At 44.3% G+C, this 27,695-nt stretch overlaps 1 protein-coding gene across 2 annotated transcripts in view; it reads left to right on the top strand.

Annotated features, from left to right (window-relative positions):
- exosc7 (exosome component 7) overlaps window positions 1-27,278 on the top strand; it is a 36,866-nt gene extending 9,588 nt beyond the window's left edge. The window contains exons 3-8 of one of the 2 annotated variants that reach the window (XM_052015378.1): window positions 364-458; window positions 4,414-4,579; window positions 13,430-13,500; window positions 17,353-17,476; window positions 19,728-19,883; window positions 27,121-27,278. In XM_052015378.1, the coding sequence (XP_051871338.1) occupies window positions 364-458; window positions 4,414-4,579; window positions 13,430-13,500; window positions 17,353-17,476; window positions 19,728-19,883; window positions 27,121-27,225 (717 nt within the window). In that variant the 3' untranslated portion in view covers window positions 27,226-27,278. The remainder of the gene's footprint in view (window positions 1-363; window positions 459-4,413; window positions 4,580-13,429; window positions 13,501-17,352; window positions 17,477-19,727; window positions 19,884-27,120) is intronic. The other variant, XM_052015379.1, reaches the window with a different exon arrangement.
- The last annotated feature ends 417 nt before the right edge of the window (window positions 27,279-27,695 follow it).

Genomic DNA, 27,695 nt, shown 5'->3' with positions numbered 1-27,695 from the left:
TCAGCTCCCCTTTCAGAACATCCAAATGTACAATACAGCCAGTGAAGTTCTTTTACACTGTAGTCATTACTACAAAGTAGGAAGGTGTAGCTAATGTGTACACAGCAAAATCAGATTGAGGAATAAATATTGACCAGGTCATTGTGGATAATTCCCATCCTCCTCTTCCAAATAGTCCAATGTAATTGTTTAAGCCTTTCTGAGAAAATATATAGATTTTCAGTATGTCTAGATTTTTGTGCTTAAATTTCTGCAGCTTGACTTCAATTCGGAACCACCTATCCCAGACTCTGAGGTGTGGAGCAGTTTGGCTTCTGGTTAAATACTGCTGATGTAACCTTTGTGTCTGTGCATTTTCTGCAGGGTCACACGGATATCCTTGTGGGCGTCAAAGCAGAAATGGGAACGCCCAAACTGGAGAGGCCGAATGAAGGCTTCTTGGAATTCTTTGTAGACTGGTAAGATGCACTTCAAATAGGATTGCTGCTGTAGAGTCATACAGATAGAAACATGCCCTTTGATCGACTGTGTCCATGCTGACCATCAAATACCTATGTATACTAATCCCATTTTCCAGCAGTTGGTCCACAGCCTTCTATGCTTTGGCCTTTCAAATGCCCTTCCAGATGCTTCTTAAGTTATTAAGAGAGGATCTGGCTCAGCTTTCTTATCAGGCAGTGTATCCCAGATTGCAACCACCCTCTGAATAGAAGAAAAGTACTTCCTCAGATCCCCTCTACACCTCCTACTTGCCTTAAACCTCTGTCCTTTAGCCTTGAACATCTCTGCTTCTTACTACGTAGCCTATCTGCCCCTCATTTTGTGCACTTCTATCAGGTTCCGCCCCTCAGCCTCCTGTTCCCAGGTCAACAAACCCAGCGTATCCAGTGTCTCCTCATACTCAAAACATTACCTCTCAGGCAACATCCTGGTGAGTTTCCTCTGCACCCTCTCCAGTCCAATCACATCTTTACTATACTGTAGTGACCAGAACTGCACACAATATTCCAGCTTTGGCCTAAACAATGTTTTATACAGTTCCTGCTTTTATAAAGACCTTCCTGCTCTTGTACTCTATGCCTCTGACTAATGAAAGCATTTGCGTTTGCCTTCTTAACCACGCTATAGAACATAAAACAGTACAGTACTGGACAGGTCATTCAGCCCATGATGTTGTGCCGATCTTGATGCCAATTTATACTAAATGTCCTCCTGTGTATCATCCATATTCCTCCATTCCCTTCATATTCATGTGTCTATCTAAAAGCCTCTTAAACTCCACCAAACTGCTTCCTTCCACTACCTCCCCGGTAACCTAATCCAGGCACCTACCACTCTCCAAGTTTTGGGCGGCACAGTAGCGTAGCGGTTAGCGCGACACTATTACAGTGCCAGCAATCGGGGTTTGATTCCCATCGCTGTCTGTAAGGAGTTTGTATGTTCTCCCATGTCTGCGTGGGTTTCCTCCGGGTGCTCCAGTTTCCTCCCACATTGCAAAGACATACAGGTAGCTTAATTTGGGCTTAAAATGGGCGGCATGGACTCGTTGGGCCAGAAGAGCCTGTTACCACGCTGTAAATAAAATTTAAAAATTTAAATTAAAAATTTTTTAAAAATTTAAATTTAAAAAAACTTGCCCCCTTGCGTCACCATTAAACTTCCCCCCTCTAACCTTAAAAGCATATCCTCTGGTGTTTGACATTTCTACCCTGGGGAAAAACTGCCTACCCTATCTATGCCTCTCATAATTTCAAAACCCTCTATCAAGTCTCCCCTTGGCCTCCGACGCACTAGGGAGAACAATCCAAGTTTGTTCAACCTTTCCTTGCAGCTCATACCCTCTAATCCAGGCAGCATCCGGGTAAACCTCTTCTGCACCCTTTCCACAGTCTCCACATTCTTCCTATAATCAGGTGACTAGAACTGCATGCAGTACTCCAAGTGCAGTCTTGACTAAAATTCTGTATAGCTGCAGCATGACTTCCTTACTCTTATACCCAACACTCCAACCAATGAAGGCAAGCACGCCATATGCCTTCTTTACTACCTTATCCATTTATGTAGCCACTTTCAGTGAACTATGGACCTGGACCCCAAGATCCCTCTACTTCAAAGCTACCAAGCTACTCTGTGCTTTCTCCTTTCATTTGACCTCCCAAAGTGCAACACCTCACATTTGACTGGATTAAACTCCATCTGCCACTTATCTACCCATATCTGTAACTGATGTATATCCTGCTGTATTCTTCGATAGTCCTTTACACTGTCCACAATTCCACCAATCTTGGTATCATCTGCAAACTTGATAATCTACCCATCTACATTTTCATCCAAGTCAATGCTATATATCACAAACAACAGAAGTCCCAGCACTGATCCATGTGGAACACCACTGGTCATGGACCTTCAGCCAGAATAACAGCCTTCTACCGCTACTCTGTCTTCTATGGACAAGCCAGTTCTGAATCCAAACTTGCAATTTACCCTGGATCCCATGATCAACCTACCATGAGGGACCTTATCAAATGCCTCACTAAAGTCTACATAGATAATGTCCACTGCCTTACCCTCATCGTGCTCCTTTGTCATCTCCTCAAAAAAACATGATCAAGTTTGTAAGGCATGACCTGCCCACACGAATCCGTGCTGACTGTCCCTAAGCAGCCCATGACTTTCCAAATGAGCATAAATCCCATCCCTAAGTACCTTCTCCAATAGCTTCCCTACTACTGACGTGAGGCTCACTGGCCTATAGTTACCTGGATTATCCCTGTTTTCCTTCTTGAACATAGCACAACATTTGCTGCTCTCCAGTCCTCTGGGACCTTGCTTGTTGCTAGTGAGAACACAAAGATCTTTGTCAAAGCCTCAGCAATCTCCTCACTTGCTTCTTTCAATATTCTGGGATATATGCCATCAGGTCATATGTTGTCTACTTGTGTTGCCATCTTCAGGAATCTTTGGACTTGTACACCAACATCCCTTTGTTCCTCAACACTCCCCAGGGCCCTACCATTTACTGTGTATGTCCTACCCTTATTGGATCTCCCAAAATAGAAAACCTCACACTTATCAGGGTTAAATTCCATTGCCCTGTGCAACTTATCAGCTGACCAATATGATTCTGTAGCCTAAAATTGCTCTCCTCGCTATTAACACTATTTACAAATTTGGTGTCATTTGCACACTTACTAATCATACATTCACAACTAAGTCACTTAATATCTATAACAAACAGAGAGGGTCCCAGCATTGATTTCTATGGTACACCACTGGTCACAAGCTTCCAATCACAAAACCATCCCTTCTCTATCACTTTCTATCTCCTAATACCAAGCTATCTGTAGATCCAACTTGCCTGGATCCCATAGGCTGTTAACTTTTGGATCAGTCTTCCACGTGGAATTTTGTCAAAGGCCTTACTGAAGTCAATGTTGACCACATCAGCTGCACTTACCTCTTTTTTAAAACAAAAAGTTCCAATGATTTCCTCACCACTGACATTAGACTCACTGGTTGATAATTATCTATAGTTATTAGGGCAAAATTTATAATGACTTGGTTCATAAAGAACTATTTTGGAAAGCCATGAGAAGAATGTGGAGAAGTCCTGGATGTAAACCTTGTGGCATTTTATTTGTTCATGGAATATGGGTGTCATTAGCACATTGGCTCAGCAGTTAAGGCTGCTACCTTGCAGCTCCAATGACCTTGGTTCTGATCTCTGGTGCTATCTGTGTGGAGCTTGTACATTCTCCCTCTGACCATGTGGGATTCCTCTGGAATCTCCAGATTTTCCCCCATATCCCAAAAACATGCTGGTTGGTAGGTTGATTGGTTACTCTACATTACCTGTTGTATAGGTCGGTGGTCAGAGAATCAAGGGGAGCTGATGTGAGGCAAAACGGGTCACGGGGAAGTAAGTGGGGGGGGGGGTGGGTGGAATTGAATGGATTGCTCTAAGATTGCTCCTAATGCGCCAAATGGCCTCCTTTGTTGTAAAGTATTACGAGCAAAGGAGGTGACAAAGAAATATAAGGCCAGCATTTAATGCCCATTCCTTAATTGCCTCTGCTCTGTGTAGTTTGATGGGGCCTTTAAGAGCCAACCATATTCAGGTGGATAAGTCAGACTGCAGGTTTCCTTGCCCTGAAGAGTCAATTTATGGTCACCATTACTGATGCTCGTGATACTATTGCTGAATATTTCTAATTTGCAGCATTTAAATTTTCCAACAAATTCAGATCATCAGTCCAGGCTTTGATTGCTGATCTAATGCTGGTCTCACTAACATTAAAATGAAACCAAATGGTCAGCTGAAACTTGCTCCATTTCTGTTTTTTAAGTTGTTTATTTTCTTGAAATCTACTGCAATGTTGATGAATGTTGTTTTATAATGTGACTTCTTTTTAGTTCTGCCAATGCAAACCCGAAGTTTGAAGGTCGTGGAGGGGAAGATCTTGGTACAGATATCGCCAACACCCTGTACCGAGTGTTCGACAACAGCAGTAGTCTGGATTTGAAGGCACTGTGCATTACTCCCAGAGAGCACTGTTGGATCCTTTATGTAGATGTGTTGGTAGGTTTGGCTCAGAAAGCAAAGTTCCCTTAAAGTATTGATTCATTTCCTCTGTGGTAATTACCTGGCATTATTTGCATACAAATTTAACTTTGGCATAAAGCATATTGAAATTCTATCAGTGCAATTAGATATGAACAAATCAAAGGTGCATATCATCAAATAAAGCTATTCATTATCGTAAATAATTTAAAGCACATGGGATTGGGGTGGAGGTGCTGATCTGGATGGTGAACAAGTTGGCTGATAGGAATGAAAGAGTCGGAATATATGGGTCTTTTCTTGAGTGTTAGTCAGTGATCAGTGGGGTACCACAGGGCTCAGTGCTGGGACCTCAGCTATTCACAATAATGATTTGGACAGGGTCATTAGATGTAATGTCTCCAGGTTTGCAGATGACACAAAGCTGGGGGAGGGTTATCCTTGAGGAGGATACAAGGGAAGCTCCAGTTTGATTTGGACAGGATGAGGAGGAGGGTTGATATATGACAGATCAGGTATAATGTGGATAAACGTGAGGCTATCCACTGTGGTGCAATGACAGGAAGGCAGATCATTATCTGACTGGTGCAATACATGAAAAGTGCTGGAGGAACTCAGCAGATCAGGCAGCATCCATGGAGGGAAATAAGCAGTTGACGATTTGGGCTGAGACCCTTCATCAGGACTGGAAAGGAAGAGGGCAGAAGCCAGAATAAGAAGGTGGGGGGAGGGGGAGGAGCACACGCAGGCAGGGATAGGTGAGTTCAGATGATAGGTGAGTCCAGGTGAAAGGGGGAAGGTAGTCGATTGGGGGAGAGGAAGAAGATGTAATAAGCTGAGAGGTGATAGGTAGAAGAGGCAAAGGGCTGAAGAAGGAATCCGGTAGGTGAGGGCAGTGGACCATGGAATAAAGGATGGGGGAGGAGAGGAGATGGGCAGGGCATCAAGGCAGGGGAAGGGAGCCATAGGAATAAGGGAAGACAAAGGAGTGGAGGGGAAAGAAAAAGAAGGGGGACCACCACCTTAACAACTTCTCTTTCGGCTTCTCCCATTTTCTACAAACCAAAGGTGTAACCATGGGCACTCGCATGGGCCCCAGCTATGCCTGCCTCTTTGTCAGCTATGTTGAACAGTCCACGTTCCAAGCCTACACCTGCAACACCCCCCAACTCTTTCTCTGCTGCATTGATGACTGCATTGGGCTGCTTCCTACACCTGTGCTGAGCTCCTCAATTTCATCAACTTTGCCTCCAACTTCCACCCTGCCCTCAGATTCCCTTGATCCATCTCTGACACCTCTCTCCCCTTCCTGGATCTCTCTGTCTCCATCTCCAGAGACAGATTAACCACAGACATCTTCTACAAACCCACGGACTCCCACAGTTACCTTGACTACACCTCTTCCCACCCTGTCACTTGTAAGGACGCCATCCCCTTCTGCCAGTTCCTCCGCCTCTGCTGCATCTGTTCCCATGATGAGGCTTTCCATTCTAGGACATCAGGGTTTCCCTTCCATCACTGTCAATGCTGCCCTTGCCTGTATCTCCTCCATTTCCCATACGCCTGCCCTCACCCCCTCCCCCCGCCGACATAACAGGGACAGGGTTCCCCTTGTCCTCACCTCCCACCCCATGAGTCTCCATATCCAACATATCATTCTCCACAACTTCCGCCACCTCCAATGGGATCCTACCACCAGGCACATCTTCCCCTCACCCCCTCTCTCCGCTTTCTGAAGGGACTGCTCTCTCCACGACTCCCTTGTCCACCCGTCCCTCCCTACCGATAACCCTGCTGGCACTAGTGTTGCAACCACACCAAGTGCTACACCTGTCCCTACACCTCCTCCCTCATCACCATCCAGGGTCCCAGACAATCCTTCCAGATGAGGCAGTGCTTTACCTGTGAGTTCGAGGGTGTCATTTATTGCATCCAGTGCTCCCAGTGCGGCCTCCTGTACGTCAGTGAGACCCGATACAGATTGGGTGATCGCTTTGTCGAGCACCTTCACTCCATCTGCTGCAACAGCCAGGACCTCCCGGTGGCCACCCACTTCAATTCCACATCCCACTCCCACACTGACATGTCTATCCATGGCCTCCTCTACTGCCATGTTGAGGCCAGGTGCAGGTTGGAGGAATATTCTGTCTTGGGAGTCTCCAACCTGATGGCCTCAACATCGATTTTTCTAACTTCTGGTAACCCCACCCCTTCTTTTTCTTCCCCCCCAACTCCTTTGTCTTCCTTTATTCCTATGTCTCCCTTCCCCCACCTTGGTGACCTGCCCATCTCCTCTCCGCCCCTCCCCCATCCTTTATTCCATGGTCCACTGCCCTCGCCTACTGTATTCCTTCTTAAGCCCTTCTACCTATCACCTCTCAGCTTATTACATCTTCTCCCCTTCCTCCTCTCAGCTGGACTCGCCTGTCACCTGAATTCACCTATCCCCTGCCTGCGTGTGCTCCTCCCCCTCCCCCACCTTTTTATTCTGGCTTCTGCCCTCTTCCTGTCCAGTCCTGATGAAGGGTCTCGGCCCAAGTCATCGACTGTTTATTTTCCTCCATGGATGCTGCCTGACCTGCTGAGTTCCTCCAGCACTTTTTGTGTATTGCTCCAGATTCCAGCATCTGCACAATTTCTTGTGTCTCCAATATCTGACTGGTGATAGACTGGGAAAGGAGGAGGGTGTTCTGTGTACCAGTTGCTGCAGGTGCAGCAGATGACTGAGAAGGGAAACTATATGTTGGCCTTTGTAGTGAGAGGATTGGAGTACAGGAGGAGGGATGTCTTGCTGCAGTTCTCCAGGGCCTCTGTGAGACTGCACCTTGAATGGAGATGCAAGACTCTGGACGATGGAATCTGGAGCAAAAGATGAACTGCTGGAAGAACTCAGCAGGTCAAGCGGCACCTGTGGAGGCAAATGGCTGGTTGACATTTTGGGTCAAGACCATGCATCAGGTGACAGCAAATGTGGTTTCTGTGTTCAAGAAGGGTAGCAGGAATAAGCCAGGTAATTACAGGCCAGTGAATCTAACACCAGTGGGGGCAGAGTCATTGCAAAAAGTCTAAGGGACAAGATCAATCTACCCTTGAAAAGCAGCAAAGAATTAAAGGTTGTCAGCAAGGTTTTGTTAGGGGAGATCCTGTCTGACCAATTTGAATTTTTCAAAGGGATTAGAAAATGTACAGATGAGGGAAGTGCAAATGATGTTGTGGACGTGAACTTCAGTAAGGCCTTTGTCAAAGTTCCACGTGGGGGTCTGGTCCAAAAGCCTACAAGATCCATCGTGAGTTGGCAAATTGGATCCCTGAAGGTGGCAGTAGAGGTTTGTAGGGTGGTAAAGAAGGTGCCCATAGTTAGCCAGAGCAGAGAATACAAGAGCAGGGAAGTTATAGTATACTGCTTTAAAAAACATTGGTGAGGTCACATCTGGAATATTATGTGCAGTTTTGGTCACCATACTATAGGAAGGACATGATTGCACTGGCGAAGGTGCAGAGGAGTTCACCAGCCTGTTTCCTGAGTTGGAGTGTTTTAGTTATAAGGAGGGACTGGAGAGGCTCGATTTATTTTTCTGATGGAGGTGAATATAATTATAAGGGACATGAGCAGTAGTAAACCTTTCCCCATAGCTAAGGGCATGGGTTTAAGGTAAGGAGAAAGAGGTTTAGAGAGGATTTAGAGAAGAATATTTTCACCCAGAAGGTGGTTGGAGTTTGGAATGAGGGAGCGGTGGAGGCAGAGACTCTCACAACGTTTCCAGAGTACTTAGATAATTGCAGAGGCACAGAAGACTACAGAGCAGGTGCTGTTAGTGAGGTTGATACAGATGGGTACTTGATGGCCAGCATTGACAGGTGGGCAAAAGGGCCTGTTTCTGCGCAGTATCGCTGTATAACTCTGACTGTGACAAAGTACGACAACAAATTATAAAGTTAAAACCAAGCTGCCTACCTGGATAAAGTAAGCAGCCACTCAACACTGTAATGTTTTGGGTCATATTTAATAAGTGCAAGGGAAAACATAGCATTGGGAGTTTCTGTTTTGAACAGGCTGTCATTCTCCAACTTTTCTGCCTACTGTTCCACATCCGAACACCCTTTAACTCTTCCAGCTGCATGGATATTTTCTAACTGAAAATAGACCTCTCTGATCAGCCACAGCAGCATTGGGTATAGAGTGTAATTAATATAATGAATAATATAATACAGTCCCAACATGCTTCAAAAGAAAGTTATCAGAAGTTTGACAGAGCGACAAGAGGACAGTAACTGTGCAGCAAATTCTGGTCTACCATGACTAACTCCCAATTGTGTACATTAGAGTTTTAATTTCAGATTAACATAGAAACTATCCTTGAAGTTTGAGGCTGGAAAATTCTTGTGCATAACAGTAGGTGAGCTGGAAAAGAAGGCTGGGCTGGTGAGATGAGTTTGCCTGACTCTGGCACAACAAGCAGGAAAGCTGTCTTTGTTCACAGCAAGTCAGCAGCTCTAATGCTGGAGTCTGGCCCATGCTTCTTGGATGGGAGTAAAGAGGAAAGTAGCTGTAAGTGAGCAGCAGATTGATTACACAGTAGTCTTGCTTGGTCTGCTTTTTGTCCATAATGTAGTTTCCCTGTTTTTGAGAATCTCTTCAGCTCTTAACTAAAGTTATTGTTGGATCAGTAGAGTTCAAATAGAATGTTCCAGAACCTGTCAATTCTGAATGCCAAAAAAAAGTTCGCGCCTTCTCTTCAGATCTTTTGTCAGAGGATTTGAATCCACGATCTTTGTTTATTGACCCATTCACTTGAGCAAAGAGTTTAACTTCTCTACATCGTGGAAACTTTTCATCACTTTGAAAACCTCAATGAGATCACCTCTTAACTTCCTGATCCAAGCAGAACAGTCCTAACTTTCCCAGACAATCCTAACTGAAGTCCCACATCCCCCAAAACCTGGTAAACTGGATCAGTCCCCTTTCAGGCTTTCCTGCACCCAGAATTGTCTGCCGTTCTCTGCACAGGGACATGATGTTTGAACCTGATCTCTTGGCGTCTGTGTTTCTTTCTATGTAAATCCAAGGAACCCAGCTGTGATTAATTCCCCATGCCAATTATCGACATCAGATAAGCTGGGTAATTGTACATTGTATTGCAGTTGTTGACCTAAGAGTAGAGTTTAAAAATGAAGCAGTTTGGGAGCAGCCAGTAATTTTTTTAGTGGTATATAGAGCCACACAGCTGTACAGCATGGAAATGGGCCCTTTGGCCCAGCTCGTCCTTGCTGACCAAGTTGCCTACCTGAGCTAGTCCCATTTGCCTGCGTTTGCCCTGTATCCCTCTGAACCTAAACCTTTATATAAGTAAAGAGCCAGGGCCCATTATGCAGAATCCGGTAGCAAGGAATGTTAAATCATTGTCCTTGGGTGGCCAAATGTGGGCTCAAAAAGTGCAGTTTGTTGCTTAATTTATGTTTATTCCATTAACAATTATGACACAGGAGGCTGGTAAGAAAACTGCCACTTTCCAGTACCAGGCCCATGACCCTGCAGGTCATGATTCTTCCAAGTACACATCTCAGTCCTATTTAACTATGGTGAAGGTTGCTAGCATCCTCTGTATGGGACCAATCTTTCCTCATACCTAGTGTAATCCTACGGCCACTTACTTTAAGTCTTTGCATTCTGGTCTTTATTCCCTCCACTAAGCAAACTAAATTCTTCTTATTTATTCTATCTTGACAGCTCTTAATTTTAGACTGCTGAACTAAGCCTTGCCTCAGCCTTCTCTCTTCCAGAGAAAACAACCCACACTGTTCAATCGTTCTTCAGTCATGGTTCTCCAGTCCTGGTAACATCCTCGTAAATCTTCTCTGGTAGCATGGTGACCAGGACTGTACGCAGTGCTCAAGCTGTGGCTGAACTGCTGTTGTATGGAGCTCTAGCATAATTACTCTGTATTTATATTCTATGCTTTGGCTAATAAAGGAAAATGTCTTATATGCCTTTAATCACTTTGTTGGGCTGTCGTGCTATCTTTAAGGATCTGTGGATATGCACTTCAAGCGCTCTCTGTTCCTCCATATCTCCCAATATCCACATGCAGTGTATTCCCTTGCCCTGTTGCACCTCCTCAAATACAACAACTTGCACTTCTCTGAATTAACTTCCAGCTGTCATTTTTCTGCCAGTTCACAGCATTCCACTTCACTGTAAACCGCACGGCCAATCCACAGACTTTATTGTGCCTCTACATTTGTCTAACTCATTAAAATGTATTAAAAAAAAATCAATGAACTGAGCAATGAATCCTGTGGAACCCACTGGTAACAGCCTCCAGTCACAAAAATACCTATCGATCGTTACCTTTTCCTTCCTGCCACTGAATAAATTAAATGCTGCTTTCCACTTTGACCTGTCTTTTGCCTCTTGCACTGGGCACTGTTGGAATGGTGTTTCTTATCTTCCATCCAGCTGTTCTGCTGCTGCTGGGATTTGATATTGAATTCAACAGTTTCAGATAACTGAAACGAAATGTAAAGCCCACTCCCCCAGAATCACCATCTCTCCTTGTCTCCCCCCAGCACAGATATTCCCTCTATTCTCTGCATTGCTCCCCCTTCTCTGAATCTTGGTCAATATGGGTGGGTTGGCCCAAAGGATCTATTTCCATGCTGGAGGACTCTGTGAATTAAGTGTGTTCTAGTTCTGATGAAGACACTTGGATCTACGACATTGATTCTCTCTCACCACGCGAGCTGTCTGACCTGCTGAGTGTCTTTTCTGTTTTTGTCCCATTGTTGGGTATAATTTTCTACATCTTTAAACCTCAAGCTTTCATTTTTGACTAGCCTGCCATGTGGAGTCTGTAATTATATAAAGATATATATATATATATATGTGTGTGTGTATGTGTATATATATATATATATATTTATAGACACACACACACACACACACACACACACACACACACACACACACACACACACACACACAGTGGCATGCAAAGGTTTGGGCACCCCTGGTCAAAATTTCTGTTACTGTGAATAGCTAAGCGAGTAAAAGATGACTTGATTTCCAAAAGGCATAAAGTTAAAGATGACACATTTTTTTAATATTTTAAGCAAGATTACTTTTTTATTTCCATCTTTTACAGGTTCAAAATAACAAAAAAGGAAAAGGGCCCAAAGCAAAAGTTTGGGTACCCTGCATGGTCAGTAATTAGTAACACCCCCTTTGGCAAGTATCACAGCTTGTAAACGCTTTCTGTAGCCAGCTAAGGGTCTTTCAGTTCTTGTTTGGGGGATTTTCGCCCATTCTTCCTTGCAAAAGGCTTCTAGTTCTGTGAGATTCTTGGGCCGTCTCGCATGCCCTGCTCTTTTGAGGTCTATTCACAGATTTTCGGTGATGTTTAGGTCGGGGGACTGTGATGGCCATGGCAAAACCTTCAGCTTGTGCCTCTTGAGGTAGTCCATTGTGGATTTTGAGGTGTGTTTAGGATCATTATCCTGTTGTAGAAGACATCCTCTTTTCATCTTCAGCTTTTTTACAGACGGTGTGATGTTTGCTTCCAGAATTTATTGGTATTTAATTGAATTCATTCTTCCTTCTACCAGTAAAATGTTCCCCGTGCCGCTGGCTGCAACACAAGCCCAAAGCATGATCGATCCATCTCCGTGCTTAACAGTTGGAGAGGTGTTCTTTTCATGAAATTCTGCACCCTTTTTTCTCCAAACATACCGTTGCTCATTGTGGCCAAGAAGTTCTATTTTAACTTCATCAGTCCAAGGACTTGTTTCCAAAATGCATCAGGCTTTTTTAGATTTTCCTTTGCAAACTTCTGACACTGAATTTTGTGGTGAGGACGCAGGAAAGTTTGGAGAAAAAAGGGTGCAGAATTTCATGAAAAGAACACCTCTCCAACTGTTAAGCACGGAGGTGGATCGATCATGCTTCGGGCTTGTGTTGCAGCCAGCGGCACGGGGAACATTTCACTGGTAGAGGGAAGAATGAATTCAATTAAATACCAGCAAATTCTGGAAGCAAACATCACACCGTCTGTAAAAAAAAAAGCTGAAGATGAAAAGAGGATGGCTTCTAAAACAGGATAATGATCCTAAACACACCTCAAAATCCACAATGGACTACCTCAAGAAGCACAAGCTGAAGGTTTTGCCATGGCCCTCACAGTCCCCTGACCTAAACGTCATCGAAAATCTGTGGATAGACCTCAAGAGAGCAGTGCATGCAAGACAGCCCAAGAATCTCACAGAACTAGAAGCCTTTTGCAAGGAAGAATGGGCGAAAATCCCCCAAACAAGAATTGAAAGACTCTTAGCTGGCTGCAGAAAGTGTTTACAAGCTGTGATACTTGCCAAAGGGGGTGTTACTAAGTACTGACCATGGAGGGTGCCCAAACTTGTGCTTCGGTCCCTTTTCCTTTTTTGTTATTTTGAAACTGTAAAAGGTGGAAATAAAAAAAGTAATCTTGCTTAAAATATTAAAGAAATGTGTCACCTTTAATTTCATGCCTTTTGGAAATCAGGTCATCTTTTACTCGCTTAGCTATTCACAGTAACAGAAATTTTGACCAGCGGTGCCCAACCTTTTGCATGGCACTGTATTGTCCCAATGTGGGATTAGTGTCGATGGTTACATCGGCTACAGGGGGCAGAAGGGGCTGCTGTATGATTCTGTGACTGTCTAAGACTGTAGACAACCACATTTATGATGTGCCTAGTTTTCCTGGACTTTGCCAAGTTCTTTTTTCTTGTGGAATAGGTTAGACTATTGCAAAGTCGTTCCCCATTAAGGGAGAAGATGCACAACTGCAATAAGTGCTATATAAATGCAAGGCTAACTGTAAGTTGTCTATTTTTCAGTTGCTAGAGTGTGGTGGAAATCTTTTTGATGCAATTTCCATTGCAGTTAAAGCAGCACTTCATAATACAAGGTAAGAAATGGGTTCCCATTTCTGTCAGATGAAATAACTTTACTCTTTGTAATGTCAGTTGTTAACAAATGGATGTGATAATTATTGGGGAAAATAATTCAAACCTTATATAAGAACATCAGAGTTGGCCTCTGTGAGAATATTCGAGGACAACAGAGGAGACCAAAATCAGTGTACTGTAACTCCCTGGTGGTTCTACAAGTTTACACCTAATAATTAATGTTTAAAGTTAGCTCATTGCATTTTATTGCGTTAACCATTTCAGGTTATAAGATCATTTTACACTGCGAGTTTCCCTCAGGGTTAACACAAACCACTGCCTCAGTTAAGTCTTTCCCGAAAGCCAATAGCTAGTGCTTCACCTTGAAATTGTAAGTTACTTAAACATTGAATATTCAATGTGCAAATCACTTGATTGTCAAGTTGAGGTTACAAAGAAATTTCAGGTATGTCACAATATTAGTTGCTCTATAAAGTGTCTGAGGTTCTTCTCCAATTATTGAAGTTTACATACAGGAGGAGGTTATTTAGCTCATCATGTCCATGCTGGCTGACAAAGAGCTGTGGCCCTGACCCTACCTCTAGATCTCAGTTCATATCCTGTGAGTTATGGTATATCATGTTATCATCTGGGTACTTCGAAAATGTGTTTGAGGTTCACTAGTGCCACCATGCACTAGCATGTGGCACAGGGAGTAATCCTGAGATTACAACCTGACAGGTCCTGCTTTTCAACTATCTACCTAATTCCCTAAATTTACTCTGTAAGACCCTGTCTCTCCTTACCTATGTTGTTAATGGACTGCAACCTCTGGCTGCTCACTGTCCCCTCTCAGAATGTCCTGTGCCCACTCAGAGATATCTTTGACCCTGACCACAGGGAAGCAACACAACCATCCTGGAGTCTCATTCGCAACCACAGAAACACTTGGTCTGTCCCCCAGACTGTCAGGTCCCCTATCACTACTGCTCATCTAGGCTTCATCCTTCCATGCTGTACAACAAGAGTCAGTTGTGGTACCACTGATTTGGCTGCTGCTATTTTCCTCTGAGAGCCCATTCCCTCCAACAGTATGCAAAGCAGTATACTTGTTAGAGAGGGGAACAGACACAGGAGACTCCTGCACTACCTGCCTTCCCCTTCTGGTGGTCACCCATCTTTTTGAGTGAACCTGTGATGTGACCACCTTTCTGAAACTGGTATTGGTATGTTATTGTCACTTCTACTGAGGTACAGTGAAAAGCTTGTCTTGCATACCTTTTGTACAGATCAATTCATTACGCAGTGCGTTAAGATAGTACAGGGTAAAAACAGTAACAGAATACAGAGTAAAGTGTCACAGCTACAGGGAAGTGCATTGCACGTTGACAATAAGGTGCAAGGTCATAACAAGGTAGATAGTGAGGTCAAGAGTCCATCTCATCGTATAAAGGAACTGTTCAATAGTCTTATCACAGTGGGATAGAAGCTGTCCTTGAGCCTGGTGATATGTGCCCTCAGGCTGCTGTATCTTCTGCCTGATGGGAGAGGGGAGAAGAGAGAATGGCCCGGGTGGGTGGGGTCTTTGATTCTGCTGGCTGCTTCTCCAAGGCAGCGAGAGGTATAGACAGAGTCCATGGAGGGGAGACTAGTTTCCGTGATGTGCTGGGCTGTGTCCACAACTCTGCAGTTTTTTCGCGGTCTCGGGCAGAGCAGTTGCCATACTAAGCCATGATGCATCCAGATAGGTTGCTTTCTATGGTGCATCAATAAAAGCTGGTGAGTATCAAAGGGGACATGCCAAATTTCTTTAGCTTCCTGAGGAAGTAAGGTGCTGGTGAGCTTTCTTGGCCGTGTCGTGTACATGGTTAGACCAGGACAGGCCTATTGGTGATGTTCACTCCTAGGAACTTGAAGCTCTCAAACCTCTCGACCTCAGCACCATTGATGTAGACAGGTGCATGTACACTGCCCCCTTTTGTGAAGTCAATGACCAGCTCTTTTGTTTTGCTGACATTGAGGGAAAGATTGTTGCCATGACACCATGTCACTAGGCTCTCTATCTCCTTCCTGTACACCGACTGATCATTATTTGAGATAAGGCCTACAATGGTGATATCATCTGCAAACTTGTAGATGGGGTTAGAGCAGAATCTGGTCATGCAGTCATGAGTATATAGGGAGTAGAGGGCTGAGGACGCAGCCTTGTGGGGCACCAGTGTTGAGAATAATCATGCTGGAGGTGTTGCTGCCTATCCTCACTGATTGCAGTCTGTTGGTCTGAAAGTCAAGGATCCAGTTGCAGAGGGAGGTGTTGAGTCCCAGGTCTCGGAGTTTGGTGATGAGCTTGCTTGGAATTATAGTATTGAAGGCGGAGCTGTAGTCAATAAACAAAAGTCTAATGTAGGTGTTTTTATTGTCCAGATGCTCCAGAGATGAGGGTAGGTCCAGGGAGATGGCATCCACTGTAGACTTGTTTCGGCGGTAGGCGAATTGCAGTGGGTTGAGGTTTTCCAGGAGGCTGGAGTTGATGCACTCCATGATGGTAGATGTCAGAGCCACCAGTCGGTAGTCATCAAGGCATGTTACCTTGTTTTTCTTAGGTACCAAGATGTTAGTGGTCTTCTTAAAACAGATGGGAACCTCAGATTGAAGCAGGGAGAGGTTCTATCCTGTCTCCTGTCTATAACACTCTGCCTTCTGTATGTTCCTCAGTGAGTCCAACTTTCGCTCCAACTGTTCCATGTGGTCTGAGAGGAGCTGCAGCTGAACAGTTTGTGCATATTTGGTCCTCAGAGAAACTTGACTTCTCTCTGATCTCCCATATTTCACAGGACAAGCATACCACTCCACTGATGGCCATTTCTGTCCCTCTAGTAACTAATGTATTTTCTTAAAAAAAGGGAAAAACCTTACCTTGCCGTACCGTATTTGCTGCTCAACCTCCTTCACCAACCACAGCATTTCTACCTAAGAAACAGCAGCTCTCAAAATAGCCACTCCCACTAGACCGATCTCTCTTGTTATAATTCTTGTAGATCTTGCCTCACTCCCTCCCACTTTCTCTCATGATCTCTTGGGTCTTGCTGGTCCCAATGCCTTCTCCAGGCCTTACCTCACTCCCTCTCATAATCTCACCCTAATCTTTTTCCTACCTACCAAAGATCTGTGTCCCATTGTTATTGACTTCTGTTCTCTCTGTCTAAGCTCTGTTCTCTCTGTCTAAACTCTTCATAATCATAAATGTTTGTTAGATATCTTCCAGCATTCCAATTTGTTAGGTTTAGCATTAGATTCCACAATGACTGAGCAGTTAACAGCTTTAGGTAGTCTGTGGAGTTTGTACATGTGGTTCTTATGACATGGGCTGGATGAGTTATTACCTTTATATTGGAAAGTGATGTTCACCTACTTTGATGTGCCATATGCATCACATAACAAGAAAATGCTGGAAACACTCGGGTCAGGCAACGCGCATAGAAAGGTAAACCGTTAACATTTTAGGTTGAAAACTATTTGTCAGAACTGGGAAAGAGATGAAGTAAGTTGGTTTGAAGCCGCACAGGAGGTGGGGAAGGGATAGATAGGAATGTCTGTGAAGGGGGGACTCAGTTTTCTTGCACATTTCCAGCACCTGCAGTGGTTGATATGCCATCTGTTTTTCTTGGTGACGTTTGCCTTCTGAGCTGGCAGTTGTATCTGAGCTTGTGGGTATAAGTTGCAACCCCTTTGATCTTGGGAAGATGTACATACAAGGGCCACTGTCCTTGCACAAACTATAGTTTGATGTTACCTATAGTTTGATGTTGACAGAAGGGACTAGTCTGGCTGGTGTCTTGACCATTTTACTTTTTTCTGTCCCTTCTACCAAGAATTCCAAAGGTCAGAGTGCTGGAGGATGATGAAGGTTCCAAGGAAATCGAGCTATCTGACGATCCATATGATTGTATTCGTCTTAATGTGGAGAATGTGCCTTGTATCATCACTTTAAGCAAAGTAAGATATCTACTCACTACAATATTCACCCACATTTCATCCGTTGATAAATTGAAGACACGTTCAGATGCTGTTGAGGTGTACAAAAGGATCTTGTTTAAAATCGAAAAACAAACTGCTGGAGGAAATCATCGGGTCAGGCCACATCTGTGGAGGGAAAGGGATAGTTGACATTTTGGTTGAGACCCTTAATCTGGAGAGTGTAAAGGAGAAATGGCCAGTATGAAGAAGTGGGGGGGTGGGGGGGGTGGTGCGGTAAAGCAGGAGCTGGCAGGTGATAGGTGGATCCAGGTGGGGGGTTTGATTGGAGGATGGAGCCAGATGGGGGAGGGAGGGGTGGAAATGGCAACAGAGGCTCGGGAGGGGAGTTGAAATGGCTAGCAACCAGGAGCTCAGGTGCTCTATGAAACGATCACCCAGTCTACGCTCACTAATGCAGAGGAGAACACATCAGTAACACCCAATGCAGTAGACAAGGTTGGAGGAGATGTGTGTGAATGTCTACCTCACCTGGAAGGGCTGCTTAGGTCCCTGAATGCTGGTGAGGGAGGAAGTGTAGAGACAGGTGCAGGGGAAAGTGCCAGGAAATAAGGAGGGGTGGGTGAAGAGGGATGAGCGGATTATGGAGACAGTGGTCCCTGCTGAAAGCAGGAAGGTGTGGTAAAGGATGGCTGTTTTGTATCCAAACTACATAATTAAATTGGTAAATTGATTTATTATTTAAATTTTAAATTTTATTTACAGCGTGGTAACAGACCCTTCCGGCCCAACGAGTCCACGCTGCCCATTTTAAACCCAAATTAACCTACCCGTACGTCTTTGCAATGTGGGAAGAAACCGGAGCACCCGGAGGAAACCCACGCAGACACGGGAAAACGTACAAACTCCTTACAGACAGTGACGGGAATCGAACCCTGATCGCTGGCGCTGTAATAGTGTCGCGCTAACCGCTATGCTACCGTGCCGCCCATGTATTGAGGTACAGTGAAAAACTTGTCTTTGCATGCCATCCATACAGATCATTTCAGCATGGTAGCACAGGAGAAAAGCAATAACAAAATTCATCATAAAGTGTTACAGTTCCAGGGAAAGTGCAGGCAGACAATAAGGTGCAAGGCCATAACGAGGTAGATTGTGAGGTCAAGAGTCCATCTTGTTGCACTGGGGACTGTTCAGTAATCTTATAGCAACGGGAAAGAAGCTGTCCTTGAGCCTGGTGGTACGTGCTTTCAGGATTTTATATCTTCTGCCTGGTAGAGGGGGGAGAAGAGAGAATGTCCAGGGTGGGTGGGGTCTTTGATTATGTTGGCTGCTTTACCTAGGCAGAGAGAAGTGTAGACAGTCCATGGAGGGAAGGCTGGTTTCTGTGAAGCGCTGAGCCCGCAACTCTCTGCAATTCCTTGCAGTCTCAAGCAGAGCAGTTGCCATACCATGCCGTGATACATCTGAATAGGATGCCTTCTATGGTGCATCGATAAAATTGGTGAGGGTCAACAGGGAAATGCTGAATTTCTTTAGCCTCCTGAGAAAGTAGAGGCACTGGTGAGCCATGGTGTCTTTGTGGTTGGATCAGGACAGGTTATTGGTGATGTTCACTGCTAGGAACTTGAAGTTCTCAACCATCTCCACCTAAGCACCGTTGATGTAAACAGGAGCATGTGCACTGCACCCCTTCCTGAAGTCGATGACCAGCTTTTGCTTTGCCGACATTGAGTTGTTGTTGTGACACCATGTCACTAGGCTCTATCTCCTTCCTGTACTCTGACTCATTGTTACCTGAGATTCGGCCCACCACAGTGGTGTCATCTGCAAACTTGTAGATGGATTTAGAGCAGAATCTGGCCACACAGTCATGAGTGTATAGGGAGTAGAATAGGGGGCTGAGAACACAGTGGGGTACCAGTGTTGAGGATAATTGTGGTGGAGGTGTTGCTGCCTATCCTTACTGATTAGTCTGATGGTCAGGAAGTCAAGGATCCAGTTGCAAAGGGAGGTGCTGAGTCCTTGGTCTAGGAGTTTGGAGGTGAGTTTGCTTGGAATTATCATATTGAAGTTGGAGCTGTAGTTAATAAATAGTCATTTGACTTTAGTAGCTTTGGATAGAGAACTCTAAAGATTTGCAGTTGTTTGAGTAAAGAAATTTCTCCGTATCACAGTCCCATATCCTAACCTTTGTCATGTGACTGCCTCCTGGTGCTTTACTCTGAGTGTCAGAAACAGCCTATCAGCTAATGTTACTTGTCTTACACAGATTGGTCACAGGCATGTGGTAGATGCCACCTCGCAGGAGGAAACGTGCTGTATGGCCAGCTTGTTGGTGTCAGTCACCAGCAAAGGGACTCTCACCTGCTTCAGGAAAGTTGGAGGAGGCAGTTTGGATCCAGCAAGTGTGTTTGAAATGATGGAGGTATGAATCGAGGCCTTAAGGGTGCAAGTTATTGAATGTTCATCTCACTGTTTATCTTGCACCCTTTGTTTTGTTTTGGTCTTCACAATCAAATCAGAAACAAATTTCTTGCAATATTTTTGCACAATTTTATAGGACATCACAATGCCAGGTTCTGCTATGTTGTTGGTAGTTTCCCAACCCAAGGACAGGTCAGTCTGCCTGGTCTGCCAGCTGTGCTGGACTGCTTTGGCTAGGAGCTTGTCAATGTACAAAGTTTCTTCTGCTCCCTCTCAATGGAAGCAGCTCACTTCATTCCCCAGTACTTGGAAGAGTAGGATCTTGCACAATCCCAGGTGTGAACTTTTGTGATGCCAATCCAGCTTTGTTGACAGTGTCATCAGGCTGACTGAGTAAAACCCATTGCCCACCCATCAGCTATACAGCATTATCAGATAAACAGTTATTACATGTGGATGCCCATTCTGAACACAATCTGTTGTGTTAATTGCAATAACCTCCTGTACTCTTACTCCCTCTCAATCAAGTCCCTGCTGTCTACCCACAATATGAATTCTTCAGGCTTCCAAATAAGGGACTTGCTGCTTGTATGCTTCATGTTAACACACTTCTGACCTGATGTACTGTTTGGGCATTTGCTGCCAACACAGTACTCTGTAGGCTTGTCTGCAGCTGTAGTGGGGGCACTCAGAAAGGTACTGGAGGGAAAGTGCATTGTGCTGCCCCTTGTGCACATCAGAGGTGTTGACAGTGGAGAAGTTGTCACTGCACCACAGATGAAGGCTTCCAGCAGTTTTGCAGGATTTGTGTAAATTGCATCCCCAATCTGCCATTCATTTGCAGAGACAAACATTCTTTCCATGTTGCTTTCATTTGTACAAAAAAAAGCTGAATGCTGATAAGTTGGTTTCTTGCAAACTTTGAAAATTAAGATTGTTCCAACATGCAGTATTCTTGTTCACAGTTTAAAGTATGTCAGCCTTTAACCTCCCTGGTTAGGGTTACTTGGGCAAGTCTGGTTTCCATTTTAAACAGTAATTCCAAGTAAAATTGACTGGCTGTTGCCCATCTCTCCTGGCCCTGAAGGTGGTGTTGAGTTATTTTCTTGAGCCACTCACTACGATTTTCTAGAACTGAGTAGAAAGGGCAGTGAAGAGTCAGTCATGTACATATGTGATCCCAGCCCCACATGCCTGGCTAGGAACTGTGTCTTTACAATGATTCAGCACTTTCATTATCTCCATCACCCACACTAGCTTTTCACTCCTGATTTACCAAATTAACTGAGTGAAATTTCCCAGATGCTGCTTGGATATGTTACACTTGACCCCTCCCCCATCCAAATCACTGATGTAGAATGAACAGCTGGAGCCTCAGCACTCACCCGTGGTCCCTCTGGTCACATACAGAGAAAGACCATTAGCCAGCCCTCAGTCACTTTCATATGTTCTCAGTCCCATGTGGTCCAATCTTGTTCAATAACCTCTTATGTGGCACCTCATCAAAGGCCTTCTCATTTCTCCCTATTACACCCCCAAAGAAACTAACAGATTTGGCAAACAGTTTTTCCAAACCCATGATAACTCTGTCCAGTCCTATTAGTCCAAGCTCTGTGTTACCACTTTCTTATCTCTGGTCGCCAGATCATTAGTCCAGGTCTTTATCTTCTGGGCCAGCAGTGAATTAGTGAGCTTCTGTCCTCAGCATGTAAAAAAATATGATTGGAGATTTTCTTAATGCTGATCTGATAGGCTAATAATGTCAATCTAAACTCTTGTCAGACATTAGCTGAAGTGTTCCAAACAAACCTTGTGGTTTAGTTCACAGATTACCTTTCAGGACACATTATAGTGGATGTGCCAGTAGAGAAATGAAGGCTGTTTGTCAGCAAAAGGTTAGAGTTGTGAGGGAAGCGAGGGGAAGGAGGTCACTGCGAGGGGAACGAGGTCACTGCAAGGGGAACATGTAAGAGCTAGAGAGCATGAGTGCACAAGCAGCAAGATGATCACCAGTATTGGCTTGGTGATACTAGAGCGGGTGCAGAGAAGATTCACAGGATGTTGCTGGGACCAGAGGGCTTGAGCTATGAGGAGAGGATGGATAGGCTGGGACTGTTTTCCCTGGAGCGAAGGGGGCTGAGGGGGACCTTTATAGAGGTGTATAAAATCGTGAGGGGCATAGATAAGGTGAATGGTCATGGTCTTTTACCAGAAATTGCAGGGGCCCTGGCAGATATATTTAAAATGTCCTTAGCCACTGGTGTGGTGCCGGAGGACTGGAGGGTAGCTCATGTTGTTCCATTGTTTAAAAAAGGATCTAAAAGTAAACCAGGTAATTACAGGCTGGTGATCTTTACATCAGTAGTAGGTAAATTATTGGAAGGTGTTCTGAGAGATCGGGTATATAAGTATTTGGACAGCCAAGGGCTGATTTAGGATAGTCGGCATGGCTTTGTGCATGGTAGATCGTGTTTAACGAATCTTGTAGAGTTTTTCGAGGAGGTTACCAAGAAAGTAGATGAAGGAAAGGCTGTGGATGTTGTCTACATGGACTTTAGTAAGGCCTTTGACAAGGTCCCACATGGGAGGTTAGTTCAGAAGGTTCAGACTCTAGGTATCCATGGAGAGGTTGTAAACTGGATTCGAAGTTGGCTGTGTGGGAGAAGACAGATAGTGGTAGTGGATGATTGTTTCTCAGATTGGAGGCCTATGACTAGTGGTGTGCCTCAGGGATCTGTGCTGGGTCCATTGTTGTTTGTTGTCTATATCAATGATCTAGATGATAACGTGGTAAATTGGATCAGCAAGTTTGCTGATGACACTAAGGTTGGAGGTGTTGTGGACTGCGAGGAAGGCTTTCAAAGCTTGCAGAGGAATCTGGACCAACTGGAAAAATGGGCCAGAAAATGGCAGATGGAATTTAATGCAGACAAGTGTGAGGTGTTGCATCTTGGAAGGACAAATCAAGGTAGGGCATACACAGTAAATGGTAGGGCACTGAGGAGTGCGGAGGAACAAAGGGATGTGGGAGTTCAGATACATAATTCCCTGAAAGTGGCATCACAGGTAGACAGGGTTGTAAAGAAGGCGTTTGGCATCCTGGCATTCATAAATCATAGTATTGAGTATAGGAGTTGGGATGTTATGGTGAGGTTGTATAAGATATTGGTGAGGCCAAATTTGGCGTACTGTGTGCAGTTCTGGTCACCTAACTATAGGATTGAAAGAGTGCAGAGAAGATTTACTAGAATGTTGCCGGGTCTTCAAGATTTGAGTTACAGGGAAAGATTGAACAGGTTAGGACTTTATTCCTTGGATCATAGAAGAATGAGGGGAGGTTTGATAGAGGTTTACAAAATTATGAGGGGTATCGACAGAGTAAATGCGAGTAGGCTCCTTCCACCTAGATTAGGAGAGATAAGTACGAGAGGACATGGCTTTAGGGTGGGAGGGGAAAGATTTAGGGGGAACGTTAGGGGGAACTTCTTCACTCAGAGAGTGGTGGGAGTGTGGAACGCGCTGCCATCTGACGTGGTAAATGCGGGCTCACTCTTAAGTTTTAAGGATAAATTGGATAGATACATGGATGGGAGAGGTTCGGAGGGTTATGGACTGGGTGCAGGTCAATGGGACTAGCAGAATAAAGTTTCGGCACAGACTAGAAGGGCTGAATGGCCTGTTTTCTGTGCTGTAGTGTTCTATGGCAGAGAAGTCGAAAGCTAGAGGGCAAAGGTTTAAAATGAGAGGGGAATGATTTGAAGGGAATCTGAGGGGCAAGTTTTTCCACACAGAAGGTGGTGGGTTTATGGAACGAGCTGCCAGAGGAAATTGTACAATTACAATGTTTTAAAGACATTTGGATAGATAGGGTTTAGAGGGAGATTGCACAAATGCAGGCAAATGGGACTAACTTGGCATGGATGAGTTGGGCAGAAGGACCTGTTTCTGTGCTGTACAACTCTGTGACTATGATAGGAGGCAGAGGGTAGTGGCGAAGTATACTTTTCTGATTGGAAGTCTGTGGCCGCAGGGATCACTGCTGGGATCCTTGTTCTTTGTGATGTATATTAATGCCTTGGATGTGAATGTAAGCATGTATGATTAGCAAGTTTGGGATGACAAAAAGTACATCAGTAAGATTGAAAGAGTGCAGAGAAGATTTACTAGAATGGTGGTGTTGCGAATAGTAAGGAAGGCTACAACAGGATATAGATCAGATGGAAAGTTGGGTGAAGCATTGGCAGATGGAATTTAATCTTGACAAGTTTGAGGTGAAAGTGAAATAGTGGTGGGACATGTACAGTAAATGGTAGGGTGCTAAGAAATGTTGATAAACAGAGACCTTGGGGTTTTAGTTGATAGTTCCCTGAAAGTGACATAGGGTGGTGAAGAAGGCATATGTGTGGCATACTCGTCTTCATAGGTTAGCCCATAGAATACAAGAGTTGGGACATTATGTTGCAGTTTTGATGTAATACTGGAGTACTGTGTGCAATTCTGGTCACCACATAATAGGAAGGATGTGGTTGTGTTAGTGGTTGATATCTGGAACACACTTCCAGAAGTTGTGAAATGAGATACAATCAGTTCAGTTATGAAGCATTTAGACAGATCTAGCTTGGAAGGATACAGTCTTAATGTGGGCAAAAGGGGTCTATCGTAGATGGGCAAAAGGGTCTGTGTCGAAATGGTGGGCCAAAGGGCCTGTTTCTGAGCTGTGCAACTCTATGGCTATGCTCATGCCTGGGCCTACTCTGTTAAGCCCTGTTAATAATTTTATATGTTTCAAAGAGATCGCCTTCCATTTTTCTGATGTACAGGTCCAGTTTGCTTCACATCACCTGCTAGGACTAAACCACAATACCAGGAACTTCCACTGTACTTCTATCATAAGGATATCCTTCCTTCAGAAGGGAGACTACACCTGTAAATTAATTCAGATGTAGCCTCACCAGGGCTCTATATAACAGCAGTGAGATGTCTGTACTCAAACCTCTTGCAATGAAGACTGTTTGCCTTCCTAATTGCCTGCTTTACCTACAGATTACTTTTCAGTGATTTGTGTACCAGGACACTCAGGTCCCGATGAACACTTTTAAATCTCTCAACGTTTTGAAATGTGTTTTTCTTTGTTTATTCTACTGGTGGATGACATCACATTTTGCCACCTTGTATTCTATCCTCCATGTCACAGCCTATTTACTTACCTATTTATCTTGCCTTGAGGTTCCTCTGCACTGTCCCATGCCCACACTGCCAATCATCTGCAAACTTGGATATATTACTCTTGATTTCCTCCCCCACCCCTCACCCCATTCCAAATCACTGAGTGTGAACAGCTGGAGCCTCAGCACTCCCCCTGTTGTCCCCTTCTGAGTCCCCTCAGTCACTCTTGCATGTTCTCAATCCCATGTGGTCTAATTTTGTTCAATAACCTCTTAATGTAGCACCTTATCAAAGCTGCCTTGTTTCTCCTTATTACAACCCCATAGAAACTAACAGATTGGTCAAATGTAGTTTTCCTAAACCCATGGTGACTGTCCAGTCTATTATTTTCCAAGCCCCCTGTTACTACTTTCTTAGTATTAGATTGTTGCATTTTCCCTTCCACTGATGTCAGACTGGTCTGTAGTTCCGTTTCTTCTCGGGGTTACATTTGCTGCCTTGCAATCTGTAGAAACCTTTGTAGAGTCCAGGGAATTTCCATCCACCTGTCTCCATCGCCATCACCTAGGATGCAAGTCACCAGCTCATGAGGGTTTATTGTCTTTCAGTTCCATTGGTTTCCTCAATACTTTCTTTTACTATTCTGTTTTTTTGAGTTCCCTATCCACTCCTGCTCTTGCCTTCCCTACCTTTTCTGGGAAGTTTTCTGTGCTGCCTTCTGTGAAGACGGACCAAAATATTTGTTTAATTTCTCGGCTAAGTTTGTACTGCCATCTTTCTCCCCCCTCCCCCACCCCCCTCCTCAGAGTGGGTGGGAAGGATCATCTTTGTAACAAAGAGTAAGTTATAACTCAAGGTTAATTGGTTTATTATTGTCACATGTACCGAGATACAGGAAAAAGCTTTTGTTCATGCCATCCAGACAGATCATTCCAGTTATAACTCGGGGTTAATTGGTTTATTATTGTCACATGTACCGAGATACAGGAAAAAGCTTTTGTTCGTGCCATCCAGACAGATCATTCCAGACGGACATAAAGTTTGTTGAGGTAGTACAAAGGGAAAACAATAACAGAATGCATATTCTAGTGTTATAGAAAAAGTGCAGTGCAGGTAGACAATAAGGTGCAAGGATCATGAGAAGGTAGATTGAGAGATCAGAAGTTTATCCTTGGAGCATGAGAGGTCCATTCAAGTCTTATAAGTGGGATTGAGGCTGTCCTTGAGCCTGGTGGTATGTGTTCTCAAAAGCTTTTGTTTCTTCCGCCTGATGGAAGGGGGAGAAGAGAGAATCACTGGGATGGGAGGGATCCTTGATTATGTGGGCTGCTTTCCCAAGGCTGTGGGAAGCGTGGACAGAGTCCATGGAGAGGAGGCTGATTTTCATGATGGACTGAGCCGTGTCCACAACTCTGCAATTTTTTGTGGTCATGGGCAGAGCAGTTGCAATACCAAAGCTGTGATGCATCTGGATAGGATACTTTCTATGGTGAGCACTGTGTTTGGATAGGGGGTGTTTTGAAATACCAGTAACAAGTGTCAGGAGGTGGTCCATTCTCTCAGTACTGAGTTCTTGATTCATGCTATGCTTCCAAAAAGAAGAAGTGAATGGAGATGTGTGACCTTCAAAAATGGAATGGAAAAACCTGAAGAACTGTTCTTGGTGCCTCACCGGGGAGGATTGAATCCTCTCACAGAGAGTGCAGTAGGGGAATGGTGATCGTTATCTCTGGAGTAGCATCTTTGTTTAGTTTTGTTTGTCATTCCCATACAGTTGGAAGAGAGAAAGTGCTGGGGCATGGACGCATCTTGCCACCCGAACCCATCTTGAGTTGTTGAGCATGACTTGTGTATGTATAGATCAGAAAATGTTTCCTGTAGAAAGCCCCAACTCTCCATCTTTGAAAAAGGACACAATCAGATTCTCAATATAATTTACTTTAAGATTTCCAACGATGTTTAATCCCCAATGAGAGCAAAAGGATTTGTTTCCAGAAGTGCTCAAGTGATGGGAAGATTAGAACATTACTCTGAAATTTCAATGTTTCTTTTTCTGAATGTTTCCCTGACAGACTGGAAAGCGAGTTGGAAAAGCTTTGCATAAATCATTGCAGACCACTTTGGCAAAAGAAGAAAGTTTGGGAAAGAAGCGTCAGAAAGTTGGATTTCTTGGTTAACTTTTGCATATGTAAATATATTTTTTTAAATAAAGATGGTTTATAAACTTTCTGTGGCTTGAGGAAATTTAACCTGTGTATTTAACTTGTGAGGTTTATATGTTCTGCAGTAGAGGGACACCGTTCAGTACATTCATGCTATTATCTAGGGACAACATGCCCTGCAATGGAAAATCTCATTCAATCCGCGTCCAATTGATTGCTTTCAACTAAGCCTCACAAGAATGCTCACACCAGTCTGAAATGTCCACAACACCTGCCCCCCGCTGCCCCAACCATCCCAGTGGACACTGAGTGTGATTGGCAATGCTATTGTTTTGGGGCTTTGTAGTTGCTCTCTTCAGGTCTTCGTTGGAAATCCTTAAACTCTCAGGCCGTCAGACTTCATCTGCAACAGATTTTCATTGTCAGCCTAAACTAGCTTCAATCACACGAAGGGCAGTGTTTAAGATCACACAACCCATTAACAT

This window comes from Pristis pectinata, chromosome 5 (assembly GCF_009764475.1).
Source record: "Pristis pectinata isolate sPriPec2 chromosome 5, sPriPec2.1.pri, whole genome shotgun sequence".
Lineage (NCBI taxonomy): Eukaryota > Metazoa > Chordata > Chondrichthyes > Rhinopristiformes > Pristidae > Pristis > Pristis pectinata.
This window is presented reverse-complemented; position numbering and strand designations above follow the sequence as displayed.